We start from the raw sequence: 27,488 nt of genomic DNA, 5'->3' as shown, positions 1-27,488 counted from the left end.
TGCCCACAGTTGTGTGTATTTTTACTGTCCTTATAACTGATTTTCTATCGTTTTAGAATACTAAGTTTACACAGTAATATAACTTTATTAACCGAATCGAGTGACAATATAACCGTTTTATACATTTTTCGACTTTCATAACCTTTATCTCACCTGCCGTTTCGCCACAGGGGGGCACTCTTGTACTATGGCACTCAGCACCGGTGGAGACGGTGAGGAAAATATAATGAACTCGGAAAACAGATTCCTTGTACCCATGCAATCTGCAAAGTGGTGATAATTCGTTTTGGGCTGACATAGCTCTGGTGTTTGTTTGTTTTTTCAGATATTGTCGCTTGGATAAGTGGGACAGAACACGAGGGCATCGTTCATTTAAGAGGTAGCCTAATGAGTAATGTGGTATTGAGAAGTCTTTGAACAGTTTGCTATCTGCGGTCACTTCTTATGCAGCAGAGCGAAAGAGAGAAAGAGGGAAGCATTGAAGCTACTCTCTCTTTCAGCTTCGGATAACCATCGCTTTGTATGCTGTAAATGATTCATATTTTTTTTCGCAACCGATCATCTATTTCGGCCCAAGTTTGGAGGGTGCAGAAACCACATTGCGGATGCATCGAATGCAATCGAAAGGATCCCTATTCCCCAAACGGTTTGATGGATGAAACTACGTGCTGTGAATTCAGAGTAAGACCTCAACTAATTTTGGCTCGTTCCTTTTGGACCTATCTGTATGATTGACTATCCTACAAACCTGAAATGGGACAATATATAATCGAATATATAATTTCACAATAATTTTGTCTGCTTGTTCGGGGCACTGATTCCGAGACTAAAAAGGATACCCGTGCCTATATATAAGTTTTAAACTAACACCGCGTCAATTAGACGACATCCCTTCACAGTTTCCCTATTGACATGCTGTAGGGTCTTTTCCCCCATATGGAATCATGGCTTCGATGTATCAGAGGTTCACGGGCAAGATCAACACCAATAGATCTTTCCCCAACCCACCTGAAGCTAGCCACCTACTCGGCGGGCAAACAGTTGAAGACGAGAATACCGTGAAGATCCCGCGCTTCTGTCAAGACGTACGGCCCCGTTTCCAATGCCAACAACAGAGAAGCGCATGTGGGGACGAAGAAGAGGATGTAAGAAACACATTTCGCCCCTCTGCATCCCTCCCTCTTTAGCCAGGCTCCCTTGTGCGCATCCAATCAAAATGTCATGGCGGCAGGGGGTTATGCATGCAGCAGATATTAAATTATTATCCCCGCGTGCATAACTCACTGTCGTCATGACATTTTTATTCAGAAGAGAAGAGTGGTTTTACATTACTTTATTATATGTCTTGTATACATAGGCTATATACTCAGTTCATCAAATGACCGACGATATATCACGTCAAAGGAAACGTGTCAGTATGAAACCGGCTCTGCGTAATTGTGTACAGTTATTGGAAGAGGGCGTTTCCGTGCAGTTTCTCGGTTACTGTCATGTATGTGGTCAGACGGTAGTTACTGTCCGAGTTGAATATTACTGTCTGTTCTTTATTGAACTGCCGCTAATGAACATTCTTCAGCTGTTTGTGGGCGAGTATCTCGGTCCAAAATTGCCTACGTTATTTAGCTGACAGATGGCGCGCACAAAATTATATCGGGGCTGGTGTAATTAGATTCGGCCAGGGGTTTTTATTTGCGAACATGGCGGCACAGTTTCAGCATTTTACCGCGTGAAGTTTTGCGCAGCGTCCTGTCTGTTTTTTTCTCTTGAAAATAATGTGATGTTGAGATGTGATGGAAATACACAGGAACAGTCAGGTTTTAACTACTGCACGATAGACCTAGATAAATGAGTAGTAGGCCTGTGCTATGCTTATTCAATTTCACAGTCTTATTGATGTAAACCACCAGGATTTGTGATATCAATGACAACCATTCGAAGTCTGTCGTCGGATCGCTTTAGCTCGTTAAAATTGTTTTACATTTCCACAATTGATGAACTTTTCAAAGTTTGTGGGAAAAAAAGTCACGTAAGGCCTATAAAGCATCTTATCGCCAAGACCCGCTCCGTTTCACTGCCCGTGGTGCTCAATAACCCCATCTGGCTCCACGTTGTGCTCCAGTTCAGTGTTGATTTCGCTGTCCAAGGTGCTGAAAACGTTATTCGCTCTACTCTCATCCACTATCCAAGGTGCTGAAATGTTGGTCACATAGCCGAGGAAATATACAGTACATAAGCAAAAGTATGTGGACACCTGCTCGTAGAACATCTCATTCCAAAAACATGGGCATTAAAATGGAGTTGGTCCCCCCTTTGCTGCAATAACAGCCCCCACTCTTCTGGGAAGGCTTTCCACTAGATGTTGGAACATTGCTGTAGGGACTTGCTTCCATTCAGCCACAAGAACATTGGTGAGGTCGGGCACTGATGTTGAGCGATTAGGCCTGGCTCGTAGTCGGCGCGTTCCAATTCATCCCAAAGGTGTTCGATGTGGTTGAGGTCAGGGCTCTGTGCAGGCCAGTCAAGTTCTTCCACACCGATCTCGACAAACCTTTTGAGTATAGACCTCGCTTTGTGCACAGGTGCATTGTCATGCTGAAACAGGAAAGGGCCTTCCCCAAACTGTTGCCACAAAGTTGGAAGCACAGAATCGTCTAGAATGTAATTGTATGCTGTAGCGTTAAGATATCCCATCATTTTAACTAAGGGGCCTAGCACGAACCATGAAAAAACAGCCTCAGACCATTATTCCTCCTCCACCAAACTTTACAATTGGCACTCGGGCAGGTAGCGTTCTCCTGGCATGCGCCAAACCCAGATTTGTCTGTCGGACTGCCAGATGGTGAAGCGTGATCCATCACACCAGAGAACGTTTCCACTGCTCCAGAGTCCAATGGCGACGAGCTTTACACCACTCCAGCCGACGCTTGGCATTGTGTATGGTGATCTTAGGCTTGTGTGCGGCTGCTCGGCCATGGAAATCCATTTCATGAAGCTCCCGACAAACAGTTATTGTGCTGATTTTGCTTCCATAGGCAGTTTGGAACTCGGTAGTGAGTGTTGCAACCGTGGACAGCGCTATGGGCTTCAGCACTCGGCAGTCCCGTTCTGTGAGCTTGTGTGGCCTACCACTTCGCGGCTGAGCCGTTGTTGCTCCTAGACATTTCCACTTCACAATAACAGCACATACAGCTGACCGGGGCAGCTCTAGCAGGGCAGACATTTGACGAACTGACTTGTTGGAAAGGTGGCATCTTATGGCGGTGTGATGTTGAAAGTCACTGAGCTCTTCAGTGAGGCCATTCTACTGCCAATGTTTGTCTATGGAGATTGCATGGCTGTGTGCTCGCTTTTATACACCTGTCAGTAATGGCTGTGGCTGAAATAGCCAAATCCACTAATTTGAAGGGGTGTCCACATAGTTTTGTATATATATATATATAGTGTAGATGAATTATAGCCCTATGTATCTCAACCTCTAAACAGCCACGTTAGCTATGGTCTATCCTATCAGGTTGATAAGATGAACACTGCACTGCTTTTATTTATTTATTTACTTCTTTATTTACCAAACTGCAATCCCAACKAAATATGTCAACATTTTGCTGTTGCTATTTGTGATGTTCCTTGCCATTGTTTTTGACTCTGTTCCAAAAGTTCTAGTTTTATCATGCTAACTTGATCCATGCTGTTGTGCATCTGTGAGTACTTTTTCACACCATGTCCTCCAACCATATCTCATGTTTTCAGTGGAAGTGGGTTTTGCTAAATTATTTATTTACACCATCGGTTTACCTTGACAAAACTGTGAACCACTATGGCTTGTCATTTTATTGAGATTATCACTATTTACAGCTAGTCGTTTAACATTCCCCTGTCAGGTTTGTGAGTGGCTGGCCATTCAAGCTGATTGTACTAATGAGTGGTGTGCTGTGTAAAACACGGGTTGAGGTTTGCATGAATACAGTATTTCATGAGATTGACTCATTGGCCAATGGTGGTTTCTTTGTGTTTGTTGACTCAGGTAGTTCTAGTGTGATTACAATTCAGTACACACATTGATGAATGATAGGCAATGAATAGAAGTGGTAAAACTGTACATGTGTGTGMGMGGGGGGGGGGGGGGGMTCTGATGTTGGTTCAAGCCTCTCCTTCCAATAATGCACTTTCTATTAGTGATGGGTGGAAAAATCGATAGTTACATTTCGGGATATTATTTCAGAAGACATATCACAGTATTATTTTTGACAATATCGCAATATTATTTGTGCTCTAGTTGGCAGCACCTTCACCTCCTGCATCTCCAGCTTATTTTTAAATACTGAGCCAATTGGTTTTCAGCACTTTTATTTCCATGACTGATCAAAACTTGTTCTAATAATTACAATAGTAATACAGGACCCAAAGTTGCTTTTCATGCCTCTCTCTTGTCTCTCTGCAGCAGATATATGGTGAGCAATAAAATCACAGTATCTAATTGCAATACATATAGAATCATGAGAATTGCAATACATATCATAACTGCACCTAAGTATGGTGATACATCGTATCATGAGGTCCCTGGCAATTCCCAGCCCTAGATTCTATGGATTTCACTTTAAGAAGATGACATCACTAGATCAAGATGGCCACAGCAGAACCGTTTTGAAATTGTTTTCTGAAAGGGCAGGTTGAAAAGTGAAATCTCTGAAAGTGACATTTTCAGGATCTGATCTATGGTCAGATTTGCACTTTTACCTTCTAATGGTGTAGGCAGGAAAGCTGATCCTAGATCTGTGCTTGTGTATGACCTTTAGTTTAAAGGCATCTGCCCTGGCAGGAGTCAGTCCAGTCATGTGACTGTAATGAAACGAGGGCTGCAGTGCCATTCAGATCAAGCTGTCCAAGTGAAAAGGACAAATCCATGTGTGATGAGAAGCATACTGACTGACCCTCCTATGGAACCTCCACCGTTGAGGGAGATTGAGGCATTGCCCTGCCATTGCCCTGACACTTTTCAATCTTTTCTTGGGTCCTGTTCAGTAGGGCACACCGCAGCAAGAAGTTTTGCAACTGTATTTTTCTCATCCTACTCTGTCTTCTCATACTTTTTGTGTGCCCCCTCATCCCTTTAAAACATTGAATTATGTCGTCATTGGGCTCCAGTCTATCCTCTGGTGAGAAAATCCTATTTTGTCGATACATAGTGCTGCTTTCACACTATAATCCTCTCTGATGCTGCTAATTCTCTGCGTGGTGAAAAGGCTCATTGGAATCAAATCAAATGCCTCTCCCTAATTCTGGCCTCATCCTTTAGGGTCCCTGGGGGTTTTCCTACTGTGTGTGCTTTCTTTAGTATGGGCATCAACTGGTCAAGGGAAAGAAACTCCTGGCCCTACTTATCAGTTGTTGGTCCTTGAAAAAATTGTATCTGAAAGTCTACATACGTTCTAGTCTTTTCTCACACTGGCCTGAGAGAAAGAAAGATGAGGAAAAATAGCAAAGGAATAAACAAACACACACACACACACACACACACACACACACACACACACACACACACACACACACACACACACACACACACACACACTTAGAGATGTTTATAGATTATCAAGGCTCAAGCCCTTTGCATGCCCTCTTAAAACCTCAACCAAGAGAGAATTTAATTATTTTAGGGTTTTATGAAAACATAAATGAATATGCAAAATGGCAATAAAATGGTAAGCAGTAAATATATATTCGGATCAGTTTTTTTCTATTATATTGTTACTGTGGCAGCATATTTAGAGCGTATTCTTCTCTGTAATGCCCAGGGTTGACATGTGCCTTACTCAGGTGGAAAAAGCATTATGCAAAAACACAACACAGTAAAATAGAACCCATTTCCCGTTCCCATTCTCCATCTATGATCTCAGTGGTCAGAGTGTGAATGAGTGCCCTCAATCAATTCCACTTCAACTCTCGACTTGACTGAGTTCGAATGGAATTGATCCCATGTCCAAATGATGACTTAAGCTTTAAGACTTGAATACTTTATTGTCCATCTACTCCTAATGGAGAGCTAGTGTTGGATAGCTGCAGTGATGTCGCTTCGAAATAAGACTGATGATTTCACTGGGATGATAGAGTCTTTCGGCTATAGGCAGAAAGTTGAGCTGGCGCCAGGCAGCCAGGACTGTTGCAGCATCTGTCACATCATCATGGGCTTTGGGGCTGTGTGTGTGTGTGTGTGTGTGTGTGTGTGTGTGTGTGTGTGTGTGTGTGTGTNTGGTGTGTGTGTGTGTGTGTGTGTGTGTGTGTGTGTGTGTGTGTGTGTGTGGGTGTGGGTGTGGGTGGGTGGGTGGGTGGGGGGGCTCCAGGCTACACAAGATGGAAGAGATGAAGTGCAACACAGCTGGCACTGGCACACTGTTGTCGGTCTGCCATTGTGTTGCACTAGGGAATGGTGGGCATTGGGCGCATTCAACCAGAAATCTGCACATTTTAGTACTTTACACCCTTTTATAATTGGACATAATGCAGAGCACTGCAGCAATGTAGATATCCAGTCATAGTATGATGAGCAGGCAACATACTTTGTTTTCTGTCAAATGCAATTCGCTCAACTTGAGTTGGAGCAATGGCTGTGCTCTCAGTTTTGGACTGTTTCGTTCCATAACACATTTGCCAGTATCTGGTACCTCTCGTGGCATGAACAATTATTTTCACTGTTTGCAATGTAAAATAAAATCTGAGTTAATTCAAGTTGCCTCCTCTGTAATGTGAAAATGTGCCTGATATTCAAAGAATTTATTTGTGTTGGGCCGGCCCGGGTTTATGGTTTGGTCAACATTGTAGCCTGTATAGACCAACGCGTGACACTTGCTCTGGTGAGAGAGAAGCGCGCCTGTATCTCTCTCAGAACTAGAATGAGACTCACTTTCCATGATCTCTCTCCCTCTCTGCTAGACACGAGCCTGCAACTCTCATCTGTCCAGCGTTGCACTTCATCATGTATTTCCTTATAGAATCATAGCCGTGGGAAGCGTGCTGGAAGTGCCGCAGCACCCCTGATAAATTGAAATGCATTTGCCTAATTTATAAAATTACTGCTGTCTGTTCAGAAAGAAATGAAATAATTCAGAATACTACACCAGCAGGAGGCCTATATTTTAACCACAGAGGATCAATAGCTTATTTCAAATAAATAACCTAGCTGTGGATTGTGTGTATCCCAATAACAAGGCATGCCTACAGTCGGGAACGTGTGACAAATCTGTCAATGAACAGCATGCTGCCAAAACTGGCCTTTTGCAATATTTGAAATACAATCACGGGAAAACACCTGTTGGAAAGCAAATGGATTCTGCTGGAAAGGGAATATTAATCTGTCTGTAGGCTACCAAATACAGTATGTTATAAACTTCCAAATATACCTCACCATTTGTGAGGTGTTAAAAAATATTTAGCTAAAGTCTCCAGTCATCTAAAATGATGTAGAATTGCATGAAATGCATTTATAAAAGGGCAATTATTCCCGGACACTAGGCTTTAAAAAACGACTCTACTGCTCTATGACAGCACGCAAAATGCGTTCCAGTACCTCAGAGTCACCCCCCTCTCGGCTCACTTTTTGTTTCGGTACCTCTCAATTTACAAATTAAGCACTGCACAATAGAACCAATGGGATAGTCCCAGAAGTTCAAATTCACAGTACACATCTATTAGCAGATCCAAAACAATCTGTTTTAGGGTGATGTATATATATATATATATACAGTAGCCTATGTATTGTACAGTGTTACAGGCCTTACATAAAACTTGTGGTTCTAATTCAGCAGTAAGGCCCGGGGGGGTGTGGTGTATATACCACGACTAAGGGCATAGCGACACAACGAGGAGTGCCTGGATACAGGCCTTAGCCGTGGTATATTGGCCATATACCACAAACCCCAGAGGTGCCTTATTGCTGTTATAAACTGGTTACCAAAGTAATTTGAGCAGTAAAAATAAATGTTTTGTCATACCAATGGTATACGGTCTGATATACCACGGCTGTCAGCCAATCAGCGTTCAGGGCTCGAACCACCCAGTTTATAATGTCCTACATCAGTAGACCCCTTTCTTGTTGATTCCATATGACATGCAAGTGCACACCATTCTCCCCTGTAATGGATTATGCATGCGGTGACCGAGGTGTGAAGCAGACCTATGCTTTATTTATCACAAGCACACGTTCCGTTAACCAAATCAGGTTAAAGCTCCATAACAGGACACTTCTCACTAAGCAATATTTCGGACCAATCAAGGCGGCAGAAGGGGGTCATGTGACCAACAAAAACATGGAGGGGAGTTCATGTTAATGTTCTTAATGTATTCACAATGTATAGTTAGGGCAGAAATGGGCTCATTTGTTTATGCGCTCAGTGTGGGTAAAAAAGTGTGTCATTCATCCAACGCTCGTGCAACGTTCACCCAGCTGGGTGGTGGTACCGTATTTTACTATAAACCAGTATTTATGCACATACTGGTTTGTGTTTTTACTTTAACAGTACTTCAATGTTTGGTTTGTTAAATATGATATGCAACTCCAGCACGTGTAATGTCCGTATTTTTTATTTTATTTATTTTATTTATTTTTTTATCCCATTTTCTCCCCAATTTTCGTGGTATCCAATCGCTAGTAATTACTATCTTGTCTCATCGCTACAACTCCCGTACGGGCTCGGGAGAGACGAAGGTCGAAAGCCATGCGTCCTCCGAAGCACAACCCAACCAAGCCGCACTGCTTCTTAACACAGTGCGCCTCCAACCCGGAAGCCAGCCGCACCAATGTGTCGGAGGAAACACCGTGTACCTGGCCCCCTTGGTTAGCGCGCACTGCGCCCGGCCCGCCACAGGAGTCGCTGGAGCGCGATGAGACAAGGATATCCCTACCGGCCAAACCCTCCCTAACCCGGACGACGCTATGCCAATTGTGCGTCGCCCCACGGACCTCCCGGTCACGGCCGGCTGCGGTAATGTCCGTTTTTATAGTTTATTCGGCTTGCTACTTGAGTCATCTTTCTCCCTCTCCTCCTGCTGCATGCTCCTTCGCACACCAAGCCCTGCCCCCTGTCACTCAAGGAGAGAGCAGTTTCTCCAACATGGAGTCACGAGCACTTTCTTGCGGTTCACTCAGCAGTTTGCATGGTCAGATAGATGCAACAACATATAGGTGACATACTGCTTTTCACAAGTGTTCTGTAATGAATCTACTAGTTTGTGTATCTACTGTCTGGTAGTTTATCTTTTCATAGCAAGTTGTGGCTAAAATAAATCTTGTTAGCCACTAATGCTAATCGCTAGTAGTGCTGAGCGATTAACCGAAATGTCGGTTATTTTTAACTTTTTAAACAACTTGGCCTACATCGGTTCAATTATTTGAATTCCATTTAGTTATTTTTCTTTCTCTGAGCTCAATGCTCAGTTTCTCTAGAGATAAATTGGATCAGGCCTGAACTGTGCGATGTAGTAGGGAGTTGTAGTTTGCCTCATTACACGCACCTGCCATTCATAATTACGCGCACCTGTTCGTCATCATTAGGCACACCTGGACTCCGTTACCTCCCCTTTAGCTGGCACTCCCTTAGGTTCATTCCCCAGGCAGTATTGTTTTCTGTTGTTCATGTCTAGACGCTACTCCTACATTGTATCGGTCCATGTTTCTTGTTATATTAAACTTACCCCCTGCTTCTCAACTCCCAGCGTCTATGTTACATTAGTGCAGAAAATGTGGTAATTAAGTACAATGATCATAATCCATTGCGTGCCTACTTGTCCGGTCTGTGTGGGGCAGACATGGAGTGGGAGAGAAGAGACAGAAGAATGCATGATCGAGAGGGATAGAGGGCAGTTGCTTTGCGAGGTACGGTACCAGTCAAAAGTTTGGACACACCTACTCAGGATTTTTCTTTATTTTTACTATTTTCTACATTGTAGAATACATCAAAACTATGAAATGACACATATGGAACCATGTAGTAACCAAAAAAAGGGTGGCTACATTGAAGAATCTCAAATCTCAAATATATTTTATTTTGTTTAACACTTTTTTTGGTTACTGCATGATATATCAAGTAAAAAAATTAACAACAATAGTTATTTGTTTAGATATAGTCAAGGGTATGTTTAAAAAAATATTATTCTACAAAGTCCTAGAAAAAACGTAGGGTTACAGCCTATTTTCGTTTCCCTTACAATAAAATCATTACAGTGTAATCCAATTGAAAAAGTATTAGTATATTCGATTAGTAGAGTTATAGTAATTAAGTCCAGTTACTGCTTCTTTAGACAAGGTAGGAACGAAAACGATAATATAACCATCCAGGTGCACAGATGAAATGATTTGCAGTATTCCTAAACAAAACCACCAGTGCATCAACACATATTTAAATGTTGACTTTTATGTTACTAGTTTTTGCTTAGTAGCCAGAGCAATGCTGCCACACAGGTGGTCATGTGATAAATGCATGGACAGCACAGATATTCTTGAAAAAAGTGAAATTTGGAAATAGAGCTGCACGTCTTGAATTCTAAAGAGTTATTTGACAATGGTAAGTGTAATATAAACAGCAGAATATGCTCTTTCTGGTACTACATAGAAATCAAAATATTTTACCTGCATGTGACTGAAGGAGGATTTGATAAAGTGATTATCCTTTCCCTGCATCTGTAAATTACAAGATGTGCCCATCTCTTCATGTACAATTTGACAACTGATAGGCCTAATATTGTCACTAATCAGATTATTGTCAATTTAATCTTGTCTATGGGCTAACTCTTTTTATGTGAGAAATTACTTTCGGTATAGGTTAGGGCTGAGCGATTATGGCCAAAATCTCATATCCCGATAAAGGTAATTTCATATCCCGATAACAATACATATCACGAGTTTAAATAAAATGACCACATGTAAAGGCATATTTCTTATTACATTTTGAATTATGCTCAACAAATAAAAGGTACTTACTCATATTTGATTATTTCTCCTTTTATTTAGAACATTTGTGCAAATTTTCAACTAAGCATGAAACAAAATAAACAATCTGAATGTATAAAATCTAAAAAGGTAAATAGAAAACACTTCAACTATAGTTGCAAACATATATACACTGCTCAAAAAAATAAAGGGAACACTTAAACAACACAATGTAACTCCAAGTCAATCACACTTCTGTGAAATCAAACTGTCCACTTAGGAAGCAACACTGATTGGACAATTAAATTTCACATGCTGTTGTGCAAATGGAATAGACAACAGGTGGAAATTATAGGCAATTAGCAAGACCCCCAATAAAGGAGTGGTTCTGCAGGTGGTGACCACAGACCACTTCTCAGTTCCTATGCTTCCTGGCTGATGTTTTGGTCACTTTTGAATGCTGGCGTGCTTTCACTCTAGTGGTAGCATGAGACGGAGTCTACAACCCACACAAGTGGCTCAAGTAGTGCAGCTCATCCAGGATAGCACATCAATGCGAGCTGTGGCAAGAAGGTTTGCTGTGTCTGTCAGCGTAGTGTCCAGAGCATGGAGCGGCTACCAGGAGACAGGCCAGTACATCAGGAGACGTGGAGGAGGCCGTAGGAGGGCACAAACCCAGCAGCAGGACCGCTACTCCGCCTTTGTGCAAGGAGTAGCAGGAGGAGCACTGCCAGAGCCCTGCAAAATGACCTCCAGCAGGCCACAAATGTGCATGTGTCTGCTCAAACGGTCAGAAACAGACTCCATGAGGGTGGTATGAGGCCCGATGTCCACAGGTGGGGGTTGTGCTTACAGCCAACACCGTGCAGGACGTTTGGCATTTCCAGAGAACACCAAAATTGGCAAATTCGCCACTGGCGCCCTGTGCTCTTCACAGATGAAAGCAGGTTCACACTGTGGCACGTGACAGACGTGACAGAGTCTGGAGACGCCGTGGAGAACGTTCTGCTGCCTGCAACATCCTCCAGCATGACCGGTTTGGCGTGGGTCAGTCATGTGTGGGGTGGATTTTTTGGGGGGCCGCACAGCCCTCCATGTGCTCGCCAGAGGTAGCCTGACTGCCATTAGGTACCGAGATGAGATCCTCAGACCCCTTGTGAGACCCATATGCTGGTGCGGTTGGCCCTGGGTTCCTCCTAATGCAAGACAATGCTAGACCTCATTGTGGCTGGAGTGTTCAGCAGTTCCTGCAAGAGGAAGGCATTGATGCTATGGACTGGCCCGCCCGTTCCCCAGACCTGAATCCAATTGAGGCACATCTGGGACATCATGTCTCGCTCCATCCACCAACGCCACGTTGCACCACAGACTGTCCAGGAGTTGGCGGATGCTTAGTCCAGGTCTGGGAGGAGATCCCTCAGGAGACCATCCGCCACCTCATCAGGAGCATGCCCAGGCAGTGTAGGAGGTCATACAGGCACGTGAGGCCACACACACTACTGAGCCTCATTTTGACTTGTTTAAGAACATTACATCAAAGTTGGATCAGCCTTAGTTGGTTTCCACTTTAATTTTGAGTGTGACTCAAATCCAGACTCCATGGGTTGATAAATTTGATTTCCATGAATAATTTTGTTGATTTTGTTGTCAGGCACATTCAACTATGTAAAGAAAAAAGTATTTAATAAGAATATTTCATTCATTCAGATCGAGAGGATGTGTTATTTTAGTGTTCCCTTTATTTTTTGAGCACATGATGTCAGTACACTGTGGGAGGCAGTCAGGCGCGATCTCAACATGATGTCAGTCACTGTGGGAGGCGGCAGGTCAGATCGAACATGATGTCAGTACACTGTGGGAGGCAGGCAGGCCAGATCAACATGATGTCAGTACACTGTGGGAGGCAGGCAGGCCAGATCAACAATTGGATCTAGTTGAAACAGGGAGGGACTATCTGTACTTGTCCAATAAGAAATGCTCCTTTTCATTTTCAGTTGCACAATGTTTTAATACAGTGTGCACTACTGAACACGTCCCTGCTCTCATTGAACACAGCCACAGACAACCCAAGAGCAAACATTTGTTATTGAGCAGATTATACACTCTTAACCAGAGCCACTAGACAACATAAACATGCATCATGTTGAAACGGAGAAATGAGATGGCTACTGTATTATGGATGATCAACTGGTTCTAGAAACCCCATCAGTAAAATATGAGGGCTGAGAAAGTACTTCGGAAGGAATACCTGCCTTTATATTCAATACATTTATTTTAAAGGAACCTTACTGTCTCTCAGCATTGCACAAAACCAACTATAGAGGGCAGAATTCTCTCACAGGAGACGACTGAACAGAACAACGGAACATTTGCTCCAGTTTGTTTCCTCTTATAAAGCTACAGTATATATTTTTCAACCGTGAAACGCTATAGGTTCTCATATGGTGCTGCTTTAAAAGCACTTCCATTATTTCCCAACCAAAGATTTATACAGGACCACCTCATCATCATTTATGCATTGTTATTTTTATTTTAGTGAGCTCTCAGACAATACCAAGAGTCAACAAAGTCCAATCTCTTTCCTGTGTCCGACGCCCTCTATTTTAAACTTTGCTTTTTGGGTTGACTCATCTTAGCAGGTACTGCATCATCTGTTGTGTTAAGACGCTTTTAGCAACCTCTCCATGATCAGAGATTTCCCGAGGGTCTCTGCTGTTCGTTTCTATTATCAAAATAGAATCAGACTTGATGTACTGTATCATAGAGTCCAGTCAGAGGTTGGGTAGTAGTAAGTAGAGGGTTCTCATTCTCTTGGTAGGGAAGCTTGGGGTTCGTATTCATCTGTCATTGATTTGCCAAGGAATTTTTGCATAACGCCCCTTCCATCCTCCATTACGCCTACAACACACAGACACACACACACCAGCGCTCAACTGAAAGAGCCGTGCACCTTTTGTTGTTTCTAAGAGAGAATCAGCTTGTCAGAACCACCTGCAGAAGCTGATCTTAAGCTTTAATTGGGCCCATACAGCTGGCTCAAGCTTCTCTCAAGCTTCCCCTTCAGAATTAACTTTAAGAAAATGTTTTTTGGGCTGCCTTTTGATGAAGACTGATATTTCCTAGTGGTCAGCTGAACTTTCCCTTCTCACTCAGTCTCTCTCAAAGCTAATTTGTTTAAAATCACTGTCTTGCTGTGTTGTATTATAAGGGAGGTCTACTGGCTAGAGAGGCTTATGGATATCAGAAATAATCTTTCCATTCATCGTAATAACACTTTTGTTATGAATGTTATTGTAAACAGTGGCAATGGTATTTACTTGCTTATTCTTGTTGACAGTTCAAATCCATCTCTCACCACCTCCCAACCCTTTTAATTCCAAAACTCAGGCACTTTCCTCTCCCTCTGTGTCTAGTCAAGACAACTCTCAATTACACACCAAAATATCCGATTAGTCTTCTCCCCTTCCCTTAATTTGTTGCATTGAAGGCTTTTAGAAATATTAGTGAGATTTAAATTATTTCAGTGTTTGGGCCTTTAGGATAGCTTTCAAAATGCAGCAGGACAAATGAGAATATCCCTGGAGCTAAGTGTTGACTTTTGGGTCAGACCATATTATTTTGTAATAAGACTATTACCTATAACCTTAAAAATAACTACTCTCAGTTTCTTCTCAAAGATACTGTACGTTCCATATACGCCACAGTTTTCACTGTCAAATGTTGATGGTGTGTGTAACTGCAGTTATGAAATGACATCCATCTTCTGTAGATTGGTCCCTGCTCCGAAGCATACTTGAAATTCAGCCCATGCTGCACAAAGTTGGATCCCTCTCCTCCTGTGACCTGTTGAAAGCTGTTGAGGGGAACAAGTCTTCCCCTCCTTCCCTGCGGTCTTATTTCCTTTCTATTTCCTCACTCGCCTTATCGACCTCATCTTGGAAAATGGTGTTGGCTCGCTGAAGCAGAACATTACACTGCAACCCTTGTGTCCCTCTCTGCGCACAGAGTCTGGCGCAGGTCATAGCAGAGCAGGCTACACGGCTTTTCATTTCTGTTCAACTGAGCTACGTTCACTACCACACCATACTGTTTAAATATTGTCTACCAGGTGAAGCTGTGTGTTTTCAAGAACGGTCTGGGTGGGTTGTCTTAATATTGCATCCATGCCACCATATACTGTTAAAATGCTAATCTGTGTGAAACCACATTGTGGGTTTTAAATTGTGTTTAACTTCCGCACACAAACATACACACTGACACACACACACTCACATGCACACAAATAAAACTATGCAGTTTTTCAAACTGCCTTGGTCATAGATCAATGTTATATAGCACATATTTTTTAAACATTTTTTATCTCTGTTCACTCCTTCTATAACGACTGATGATTACAGCACCATGTGTTTTCCCCATGTTGTTTCGGAGTTGGACTCTCTCGCTCTCCGTCTTGGTTTCGCCCTCCCTCCCTCTCGCTCTCCCTATTGGTCCGTCCCTCCCTCCCTACCTCCCTCTCAATTCAATTCAATTCAAGGGCTTTATTGGCATGGGAAACATATGTTAACATTGCCAAAGCAAGTGAAGTAGATTCATTTATTGTTTATTTCAGTAACAGTAAACATTACACTCACAGAAGTTCCAAAATAATGAAGACATTTCAAATGTCATTACGTATATATACAGTGTTGTAACAATGTGCAAATAGTGAAAGTACAAAAGGGAAAATAAATAAATATGGATTGTATTTACAATGGTGTTTGTTCTTCACTGGTTGCCCTTTCTTGTGGCAACAGGTCACAAATCTTGCTGCTGTGATGGCACACTGCGGTATTTCATCCAGTAGATATGGAAGTTTATCAAAATTGGGTTTGTTTTCAAATTCTTTGGATCTGTGTAATCTGAGGGAAATATGTGTCTCTAATATTGTCATACATTTAGCAGGTTAGGAAGTGCAGCTCAGTTTCCACCTCATTTTGTGGGCAGTGTGCACATAGCCTGTCGTCTCTTGAGAGCCAGGTCTGCCTACGGCTGCCTTTCTCAATAGCAAGGCTATGCTCACTGAGTCTGTAGTTAAGGCTTTCCTTAAGTTTGGGTCAGTCACAGTGGTCAGGTATTCTGCCACTGTGTACTCTCTGTTTAGGGCCAAATGTGTCAAGTAATTATCTTTTTGTTTCCTCATGATTTGGTTGGGTCTAACTGTGTTGCTGTCCTGGGGCTTTGTGGGGTCTGTTTGAGTTTGTGAACAGAGCCCCAGGACTAGCTTGCTTAGGGGACTCTTCTCCAGGTTCATCTCTCTGTAGGTGATGGCTTTGTTATGGAAGGTTTGGGAATCACTTCCTTTTAGGTGGTTGTAGAATGTAACCGCTTTTTTCTGGATTTTGATAATTAGCGGGTATTGGCCTACTTCTGCTCTGCATGCATTATTTGGTGTTTTACGTTGTACACTGAAGATAATTTGGCAGAATTCTGCATGAAGAGTCTCAATTTGGTGTTTGTCCCATTTTGGGAATTCTTGGTGGGTGAGCGGACCCCAGACCTCACAACCATAAAGGGCAATGGGTTCTATAACTGATTCAAGTATTTTTAGCCAGATTCTAATTGTTATGTATGTCGAATTTGATGTTCCTTTTGATGGCATAGAAGGCCCTTCTTGCCTTGTCTCTCAGCTCGTTTACAGCTTTGTGGAAGTCACCAGTGGCGCTGATGTTTGGGCTGAGGTATATATATATATTTTTGTTTGCTCTAGGGCAACGGTGTCTAGATGGAATTTGTATTTGTGGTCCTGGCGACTGGACCTGTTTTGGAACACCATTATTTTTGTCTTACTGAGATCTACTGTCAGGGCCCAGGTCTGTCAGAATCTGTGCAGAAAATCTAGGTGCTGCTGTAGGCCCTCCTTGGTTGGTGGACAGAAGCACCAGGTCATGAGCAAACAGTAGATATTTGTGTTCAGATTCTAGTAGGGTGAGGCCGGGTGCTGCAGACTGCTCTAGTGCCCTCGTCAATTCGTTGATATATATGTTGAAGAGGGTGGGGCTTAAGCTGTATCCCTGTCTCACTCCATGGCCCTGGGGAAAGAAATGTGTTTTTTGCCAATTTTAACGCACACTTGTTTGTGTACATGGATTTTATAATGTCGTATGTTTTTCCCCCAACACCACTTTCCATCCATTTGTATAGCAGGCCCTCGTTCCAAATTGAATCGAAAGCTTTTTTGAAATCAACAAAGCATGAGAAGACTTTGCCTTTGTTTTGGTTTGTTTGTTTGTCAATTATGGTGTGCAGGGTGAATATGTGGTCTGTCGTACGGTAATTTGGTAAAAAAGCCAATTTGACATTTGCTTAGTCCGTTGTTTTCACTGAGGAAATGTACAAGTCTGCTGTTAATGATAATGCAGAGGATTTTCCCAAGGTTGCTGTTGACGCATATCCCACAGTAGTTATTGGGGTCAAATTTGTCTCCACTTTTGTGGATTGGGGTGATCAATCCTTGGTTCCAAATATTGGGGAAGATGCCAGAGCAAAGGATGATGTTAAAGAGTTTAAGTATTGCCAATTGGAATTTGTTGTCTGTATATTTTATCATTTCATTGAGGATACCATCAACACCACAGGCTTTTTTGGGTTGGATAGTTTGTATTTTGTCCTGTAGTTCTCTCTCGTTCATCCTCCCTCCCTCTCTCCATCTCTCTCTTTTCCTCCCTCTGTTTCTATTGAAGGACCTGTGAGTTGTCTTCCAGGGCATCTATCAAGAGCCACTGCTCTTTATTAGTTGATCTTTCATGTAACCGTTATGGGACCGTTTCAAGCCACGGCTGCGCCTTCCGGAAATGTGCTTCTCCCTGTTTGAAGAATTACATTTAGATATGAACTGAAAGGGAATGTATATTTTTTATTTAATTTTAATCTGAGAAAATAGCTTTTTTGTGGCTTGTCAGAAAGGTAGAGTATGTTTTGAATAATCGCTCTGGAAAGAGCTTGCATTGAATGAATGGGTATTGGGTAGAGAAAAATGGTGCAAAATAGTTATGGGAGGAAATTGACTTCTACTCTTCTGAAGAGGACCTTTGGATGTTGGTTGACGACGTTAAATAAAATGGAGGGAAAGTTACATTTTCAAGTCATGTTCTGAAGGTTTTCATACAGGAAGACTTCCCACACCAGGTCTCAAAGAAACATCAAGTTATAACAATCACTCTGGGAGTTTATCATGTGCAGTGGAAGAATATACTTTTTAATTTGCTTAAGAAGAAACATAAGTTGTCAAAAGTAATTTGTCTAGAGCTTGAATGGTCAATGTTATGAGTTTGATTGAATACCACAAACTGTCAGGGATTGTCTCTAAATTCCTTAATTTAGCGTAAATTTATGGAGGATTTGTCATGCCCTGGCCATAGAGAGGCTTTTATTCTCTATTTTTGGTTAGGCCACGGTGTGACTAGGGTGGGCATTCTAGTTTCTTTATTTCTATGTTCTCTATTTCTTTGTGTTTTGCCTCATGATGCCATCTATTTTGTGAAGTGCACCAGTCCCTCCTGCAGGAAAGGACCCCCACAACATGATGATGTCACCCCCGTGCTTCACGGTTGGGAGGGTGTTCTTTGGCTTGCAAGCCTCCCCCTTTATCCTCCAAACATAATGATGGTCATTATGGCCAAACAGTTCTATTTTTGTTTCATCAGACCAGAGAACATATTGCCAAAAAGTACGATCTTTGTTAACATGTGCAGTTGCAAACCATAGTCTGGCTTTTTTATGGCGGTTTTGGAGCAGTGGCTTCTTCCTTGCTGAGCGGCCTTTCAGGTTATGTCGATATAGGACTCGTTTTACTGTGGATAGAGATACTTTTGCACCTGTTTCCTCCAGCATCTTCACAAGGTCCCTTGCTGTTGTTCTGGGATTGATTTGCACTTTTCACACCAAAGTACGTTCATCTCTAGTAGACAGAACGCGTCTCTTTCCTGAGCAGTATGACGGCTTCGTGGTCCCATGGTGTTTATAACTTCATACTATTGTTTGTACAGCTGAACGTGGTACCTTCAGGCATTTGGAAATTGCTCCCAAGGATGAACCAGACTTGTGGAGGTCTGCAATTTGTTTTCTGAGGTCTTGGCTTATTTATTTTGATTTTCCCATGATGTCAAGCAAGAGGTACTGAGTTTGAAGGTAGGCTTTGAAATACATCCACAGGTACACCTCCAATTGACTCAAATGATGTCAATTAGCCTATCTGAAGCTTCTAAAGACAATTTCTGGAATTTTCCAAGCTGTTTAAAGGCACAGACAACTTAGTGTATGTAAACTTCTGACCCACTGGAATTGCGATACAGTGAATGCTAAGTGAAATAATCTGTCTGTAAACAATTGTTGGAAAAATTACTTGTGTCATGCACAAGGTAGATGTCCTAACCGACTTGAAAACTATAGTTTGTTTACAAGAAATTTGTGGAGTGGTTGAAAAACGAGTTTTAATGACTCCAACCAAGTGTATGTAAACTTCCGTCAATATCCGACTGTGTATGCTAGATTTTGAGTTATTTGGCAACTTTAGTTGTGATACAAACCTTATATGTTTTGATTTCTAAGACATTCTATGGGCTGCATGATGTGACTATAGGCTATTGATGATTTGAGAAAGTCGCAAAAAAAAAGCTTGCACTCTGTTGCCTCAGGCTGCACATGCTGTTCTCTCATTAAGTGATCATATTTTCACCAATCAGACTATTCTCAATTTAATCTTGCCTTTACTAATATGTAAAATTAGTTCTGATTTATGGTACATTATCAAATGGCCAAGTGTGCCTTGTTGAAAGTTAATTTGTGTTATTTTTTTCCTTAATGCGTTTGAGCCAATAATTTGTGTTGTGACAAGGTAGGGGTGGTATAGAGAAGACAACCCTATTTAGTAAAAGACCATATTATGGCAAGAATAGCTCAAGTAAGCAAAGAGAAATGACAGCCCATCATTACTTTAAGATATGAAGGTCAGTCAATGCGGAAAATGTCAAGAACTTTGAACGTTTCTTCAAGTGCAATCGCAAAAACCAAACGCTATGATGAAACTGTCTCTCATGAGGACCTCCACAGGAAAGGAAGATCCAGAGTTACCTCTGCTGCAGAGGATAAGTTCATTAGAGTTACCAGCCTCAGATTGCAGCCCAAATAAATGCTTCACGGAGTTCAAGTAACAGACACATCTCAACATCAGCTGTTCAGAGGAGACTGCGTGAATCAGGCCTTCATGGTTGAATTGCTGCAAAGAAACCACTACTAATGGATGCCAATAAGAAGAATAGACTTGCTTGGGCCAAGAAACACGAGCAATGGATATTAGACCGGTGGAAATATGTCCTTTCATCTGATGAGTCCAAATTTGAGATTTTTTGTTCCAACCGCCGTGTCATTGTGAGACGCAGAGTAGTGAACGGATGATCTCCGCATGTGTGGTTCCCACCGTGAAGCATGGAAGAGGAGGTGTGATGGTGTGGGGGTGCTTTGCTGGTGACACTGTCAGTGATTTATTTAGGATGTAAGGCACATTTAACCAGCATGGCTACCACTGAATTCTGCAGCGATACGCCATCCCATCTGGTTTGCGCTTAGTGGGACTATCATTTGTTTTTCAACAGGACAATGACCCAACACACATCCAGGCTGTGTAAGGGCTATTTTACCAAGAAGGAGAGTGATGGAGTGCTGCTTCAGATGACCTGGCCTCCATAATCACCCGACCTCAACCCAATTGAGATGGTTTGGGATAAGTTGAACCACAGAGTGAAGGAGAAGCAGCCAACAAGTGTTCAGCATGTGTGGGAACTCCTTCAAGACTGTTGGAAAAGCATTCCAGGTGAAGCTGGTTGTGAGAATGCCAAGAGTGTTCACAAAGTAGCCTTGTCATCAAGGCTACTTTGAAGAATCTCATCTAAAATATATTTTGATTTGTTTAGTACTTTTCCATATGTTATTTCATAGTTTTGATGTCTTCACTATTATTCTACAATGTAGAAAATAGTAAAAATAAAGAAATCCTTGAATGAGTAGTTGTGTCCAGACTTTTGACTGGTACTGTGTGTACGCGTGCAGTATAGACAGAATATGGATAGAATATGTAGTATATCTGAAGAATAGTATATGTACAGCAATAGGGAAATCGGATGGCCTTGACTAGAATACTGTATATACATATGAAGTGCGTAAAACAGTATGTAAACGTGAAGGTGACCAGTGTTCCATGACTATATTCATAGGGCGGCAGCCTCTAAGGTGCATTGTAGATTAACGGGTGGTAGCCAGTTCAGGGCAGGGTACTAGGCGGAAATATGTGAAAGCGTTTTAGTCTCACATATTTCTGTGTGACTACCAGCAAAGCCTTCGTGATCAAACAGCAGCCAGACACTTACCATCCCTTCATTATAACCTGTAGAGCTGTGACGCTAATGGTGGATAAACAGTTTAGCAGTGATCGTTCCCAATCACTACAGGTCTCCAGTGGAGGTGTGGAATTACCTGGGAGCTCTCTCAACAGCCTCAGGATCCATCAGATAGCGCTCATTAGCGTTAGCAATAGCATTATTGCTCTAATCCCGTTTTCCACTGTATAAATACAATGCGCTGCATTGAAATTTGAAGGGGGTGGGGCGGATTGGGCGTTTAGACGATAACAGTGGGGTTTTGTGGTTTTGAGAAAGACCTGCCTCTCTTCCCTTTTTCCACCCTTACAGCTAAACACAACGTCCCGCTCCGTCTCAGGCGAGACAGTGAAACCAGCCCACTCGTCTCCCTCGTTCTCCTCTTCCATTAGGGGTGGTTAATGTGTGGGCCTTAGAGGTGGACTGGGAGACAGACGGGGTTGTTTTTGTTTTGATGGAAACTGAGCTTGGTAATGTCTGGAGTGTGTTGGCTGAGCCTCCATAAAGGACTGGCCCTGCAGCCTGCTGTTGTGTAGCCAGACTAACGCTGGCGTACTCCAGGATACTGTTCGACCACGGACCTATCCCGCGGGGGTTGCACGTCAGGAAGCCGTCCTGGGTGGAGATGGGCATTAAGTTCTGGAGGGTGAGTGTGATATGCTGTGAGTGGCTGTGTTCCTTGGTCTGTTGGCACTGTGTGTGCATAAGATAGTCTATTTGGCCCAATATCTCGCCTTGTGTAGCCCATTTTGTTTGAACATATTTTGAAATCTATTGGAGTTAAATAGCAGTCAATTCAGATGCTTCAGAAGGACCACTATTCTCTCTGAAAGCGTTGAGATCATTGTTCCATGCTAATGTTTTGAAACTCCATAAGGTTATCTTGAAAGGAATTCCCTTTTGCCCAGAGAAGACTGTACCATTTGTTTGATAAAGCTGTGCCTTTATGGCCTTGCCTATACAGTAAGTCAGCCCTAATGAGGCTGTAAAACATGAGCAGGCTGGGGCTCGAAAAGGTTGACTGTCTGCAGGGACCACTGCCTTTCTTGGTAGTGAGAGTAGTGAGACACAACGTTTGTCCACTTCTTCAAAGGTGTAGGCTATATACCCAGTGGTGTTGCAACCTAATGAGCTTTCAGTGGCATCTTGGGTAGTCGACCCAAAGCTACTACAACCTGCTGGGGCCAGTCAATATCGCATTCCCTGAAATATGGAGACTTAAAAGTTCAAGGCGGGATTTCGGAGAAGTCGCTGTGCGCTACACCGACCGTTGAATACAGATGTCTGCCTGTGATTTGTGCCAGTCGACCGGGCTTGGGAATGAAGAATGAATCCTAAGTATCTTTCTCGTTTTAGTTTTTCCCTACCTGTATCAATCTTCCCTTGTTCGACTACCTCAGGGACCTCCTTTTTCAATCCCATCCCTATCAATTATCATCGTTGTCCAGTCTAAACTCTTTTTCCGTTTCTATCCATTCGCCTTTGAACGTCCGTTTATTTGATATGCACCATGGCCCTCTTGACTCCATGCAGCAGTGCGTTAACCACGGCTCTTGTCTGCTCAGAGAAAAGGAAAAAAGACAAGCTCTTTTTACACACGTGTGTCGATAAATGCAAATCCTTTTGTTGGGACAGCAAGCAGAATTCTGCAATGTATTGATCTGTGCAGTAGCCCACCGCTGCCTTCTAAAAGGGCGATCCTTCCTGAAAATGGAGTTGATCTATCGGGGAAGTGTGACGTTGTCTCGGCTTGGTCTGTTCAAGTAGATGTTTTCTAATAGTTACTGAGGTTGAGGCCTCCCCAATACAATAAAGCCTGATTTACTTGCTCATTGAATGCCACAATGTCCAGATTATCAGAGCTGTAATTCTCTGTGTATGGTAGGAACAACATTTCTGTCTGATTCCTTCAAATCTAATCAACAGCTAATAGCGTTGTTTGTTTTGTGCTAATCATGGAAATTGGCTTGGTTAATGCTCAGCACAGTAAACATGTGTGGAAAATTAACACATTTAATAAATTATGTCAATGTTAACTGGCTTGAATGAAAACAAGGCTAGGCGCAACATTTTGGTGAATTGAGTTCAATACTCTTGGAGACAAAGGCAGAGGCGGAAGGTAAAGCAGCAAACTGACTCTGACTCTTCAGCAGTACCCGTCACCTACTCGCTCTTTCTCCTTTCTTAACGGATGTTTCGTCTTGTCCTCCCACCTCAGTAATTCACTACAGAGACCTTTTGGCTGTTCTCCTTGTGCCTGTTTCAATCTGCAGCAGCGCTGCTCTTCTTCTATGTTCTCTGCCATCCATTCCTCCCTTGCCCTCCCGCCAGTGTCCTCCTTAAATCCAAAAGGAAAGTGGTCAGTGTCATTTCCTCCTGCCTAGTTCCTTTACTCAGGCTATTTGTGAGGTGAGGCTGCTTTGAGTTTCTCATGTGAAAGGCACGGTTCAGACAAGGATCTTATCTTTTCTTCTAAATGCTGTAATGCTTCTTGTCACGTCAGGAAGGCTTTGCACAGAGTTGGAAGTAAAGTCATTTCAGGGTTGTCAGTTTTCTTCTATACATCTTGCTTGAGTACTGTAAATTTGCTTGACATCGCTTTGCCTTAATTGAAAATAAAATGCAATACTTGCATAACTCAAGTACACTGCTGGTTATCACTTAGGCCTGGAAAACCTGCAGTGCACTCAGGCCAATCCGTGCCATGACTTATAATGCAGTACTACCTCAGAGGAACAACCAGAACTGGACTGGAGTAGTGCCCCTATATTCTTTTGAATAACACCACCACCCATACAGAACAGCCTTGAGACAGTTACTCACCTCTCATACAGAACAGCCTTGAGACAGTTAACTCACCTCTCATACAGAACAACATTGAGCCAGTTACTCACCTCTCATACAGAACAGCCTTGAGGCAGTAACTCACCTCTCATACAGAACAACATTGAGACAGTTACTCACCTCTCATACAGAACAGCCTTGAGGCAGTAACTCACCTCTCATACAGAGCAGCCTTGAGACAGTTACTCACCACCCATACAGAACAGCCTTGAGGCAGTAACTCACCTCTTATACAGAACAGCCTTGAGGCAGTAACTCACCTCTCATACAGAACAGACCTGAGACGGTTAACTCACCTCTCATACCTTACTGCCCAGGTCTTGTGAATATCAGATGTGTCACCATGGCCACCCCAGCCAGGCAGCCGCAGTGTCATTCCCAGTGGAAGTGACATCCATCATGTTGTCAGGGCCTGGAGCTGTCGGCGCAGAGGCGGGCCTGGCCCGGACCTCCGCTCTCCTCTGTTTACCCTGACCACCATTCATCAGGAGAACAAACAGTAGCTCAGGGACACATGGTGGTTTCATCACAGTACAACTGCTTAAGACTTGAACTCTACTGACCACCTGCTCTGATTCTCTGCACCTTAGCACGCGCGCACGCACACACACACACACACCCACTGTACGATCTTGCTACACACACATCACAACTGCTGCTACCAGGCTCTTATTATGATTGTTAAATACTGCACAATTTAAACACTTGCCCCCAATGTGTTTCAATCCATGCTACCATGGCAACCTGTTTCTGGTCAATTTGAGAAACTGTGGACCCACACCCAGGTCTAAGACATAGTGGAAGCAGCTAGAGTAACTACTGTACTATCACCCCTGATCAGTGGTAAAAATACTTTAAAGTACTTAAAGTTGTTTTTTGGTGTATCTGTACTTCACTTTACTATTTATATTGTTGACAACATTTACTTTTACTTCACTACATTGCTAAAGAAAATACTCCCTGACATCCAAAGTACATTTTGAATGCTTAGAAGGACAGGAAAATGGTCCAGTTCAGAAACTTATCAAGATAAAAATCCCTGGTCATCTCTACTGCCACTGGCGGACACACTAAACACAAATTCTTCGTTTGTAAATTATGTCTGAGTGTGCCCCTGGCTAACCATAAATACAAAGAAAAAAAAGAAAATGGTTTGCTTAATATAAGGAATTTGAAATTATATTTTTACTTGATACATAAATACATTTTAGCAATTACATTTACTTTTGATACTTAAAGCTGCAATATGTTGGAAGTCCTGACCAAATTTGCATAGAAATGTGAGTTATAGATCTGTCATTCTTATTGAAAGGAAGTCTAAGAAGTGGTAGATCTGGTGTAGGTACGCTATTTCTATGCTTCCCATTTCTAAGTTTCATTTTACTTTTGGTTTTATACACCAGCATCAAACAGCTGGAAATACAATATTTTTGGTTATGTAAAAAAAAATGTTTTACAACAGTTTAGATGGTATAATGATTCACTACACTATACTTGTTTTGCCACATAAACTGAAATTAGGAAAACTATTTGAATTTTTGCAACCAGGAAATGGTGGAGTGATTTCTGCATATTGCACCTTTAGTATTTTACTGGGTGACTTTCACTTTTACTTAAGTAATTTTCTATTTAGGTGTCTTTACTTGTACTCAAGTATGACAACTGGGTACTTTTTCAACCACTGGACATAATCAGAGATGCATGTCAATTCAAATAATTTGAAGCTCCTTTACAAAAGGGCTTCCGTTGGGTTAGATGGAGTACTCTTAACCATCATGATCTAATTGTGTGTCTCATCAATGTCGCCAATAAAATGAATAGGGCCTACCAGCTTAGAGAGAAACTGCATTCATCAAAAACAAAAGGGAGGAACAATGATAGGTTATGCAGCGTTTGGCAGAATATCCCGTTCTTTTGGTCTACCACTGATGTTTCATGTCCCCAACTTGCTTGTTTCTCTCCTCGTAGCATTCCTGTAGCTCTGGTAATGTGTTTCATGCCTGGCTGCTCTCTGTCATTTGAAGATAATTCAGCATACTCCACCTTGCCTGTCATTTCTTCATCAACTGACAAGACAAGTATTTGCACCTCTTTCCCGGGTCTCATTCTGCCTATCCTTCCCTCTATTTCCTTCTCACTCCGAATGCCTTTCATCTAAACTCCCTCCGTCTCCCTGAGGAGTGAGCAAGCTGAAACTGATAAAGGTATTGTGTTATGATTGAGGTGTGTATGCAGAGAATAGTGGCAAACGTATATGCCACTATTGTTAGGGTTAATGCCATAATACACTACATGACCAAAAGTATGTGGACAACTGGTTTTCGAACATCTCAGTCCAAAATCATTGGCATTAGTATGGAGTCGGTCCCCCTTTTGCTGCTATAACAGCCTCCACTCTTCTGGGAAGGCTTTCCATTAGAAGTTGGAACATTGCTGCGGGGACTTGCTTCCATTCAGCCACAAGAGCATTAGTGAGGTCGGGCACTGATGTTGGGCGATTAGGCCTGGCTCGCAGTCGGTGTTCCAATTCATCCCAAAGGTGTTCGATAGGGTTGAGGTCAAGGTTCTGCAGGACAGTAAAGTTCTTCCACACTGATCTCAACCATTTGTGTATGGACCTCGCTTTGTGCACGGGGGCATTGTCATGCTGAAACAGGAAAGGGCCTTCCCCTAACTGTTGCCACAAAGTTGGAAGCACAGAACCGTCTACAATGTCATTGTATGCTGTAGTGTTAAGATTTCCCTTCACTGGAACTAAGGGGCCTAGCCTGAACCATGAGAAACAGCCCCAGACCATTATTCCTCCTCCACCGAACTTTACAGTTGGCACTATGCATTGGGGCAGGTAGCGTTCTCTTGGCATCCGCCAAACCCAAACCGGAACATCCCAAAAGTGTAGTCAATTCAAATTCATTCTCCACAATGTCATTGTATGCTGTAGTGTTAAGATTTCCCTTCACTGGAACTAAGGGGCCTAGCCTGAACCATGAGAAACAGCCTCAGACCATTATTCCTCCTCCACCGAACTTTACAGTTGGCACTATGCATTGGGGCAGGTAGCGTTCTCTTGGCATCCGCCAAACCCAAACCGGAACATCCCAAAAGTGTAGTCAATTCAAATTCATTCTCCAATGGGTTCAATATTTCTCAAGATAGAAAAGAGCCACTGTTCTTCAATAAAGAATGAACCCATCAAATTCCTTTGGCTTTCAGTAACCATGCAGCTGTGAACAAAACCCTTGAGTACCAATGAGAAGGTCCATGATAGAATACAAGACTAGGCCCAAGGTATTTATTATGGATCCCCAAGGTAACGG

General features: G+C 42.6%; 1 protein-coding gene across 1 annotated transcript in view; it reads left to right on the top strand.

The window, feature by feature from the left end:
• Positions 1 to 870: 870 nt before the first annotated feature.
• The window catches only part of LOC111953408 (A-type potassium channel modulatory protein DPP6-like), a 212,706-nt gene continuing 186,088 nt past the window's right edge, over positions 871 to 27,488 (top strand). The window contains 1 exon segment of the mRNA XM_070435603.1: positions 871 to 1,145. Coding sequence (XP_070291704.1) covers positions 945 to 1,145 — 201 coding nt within the window. The 5' untranslated portion in view covers positions 871 to 944.

The sequence above is a fragment of the Salvelinus sp. IW2-2015 genome, linkage group LG27, assembly GCF_002910315.2.
Source record: "Salvelinus sp. IW2-2015 linkage group LG27, ASM291031v2, whole genome shotgun sequence".
In the NCBI taxonomy this organism is placed as follows: Eukaryota; Metazoa; Chordata; class Actinopteri; order Salmoniformes; family Salmonidae; genus Salvelinus; species Salvelinus sp. IW2-2015.
Note: the sequence above shows the minus strand (reverse complement) of the source record. Positions and strands in the feature narration are given on the sequence as shown.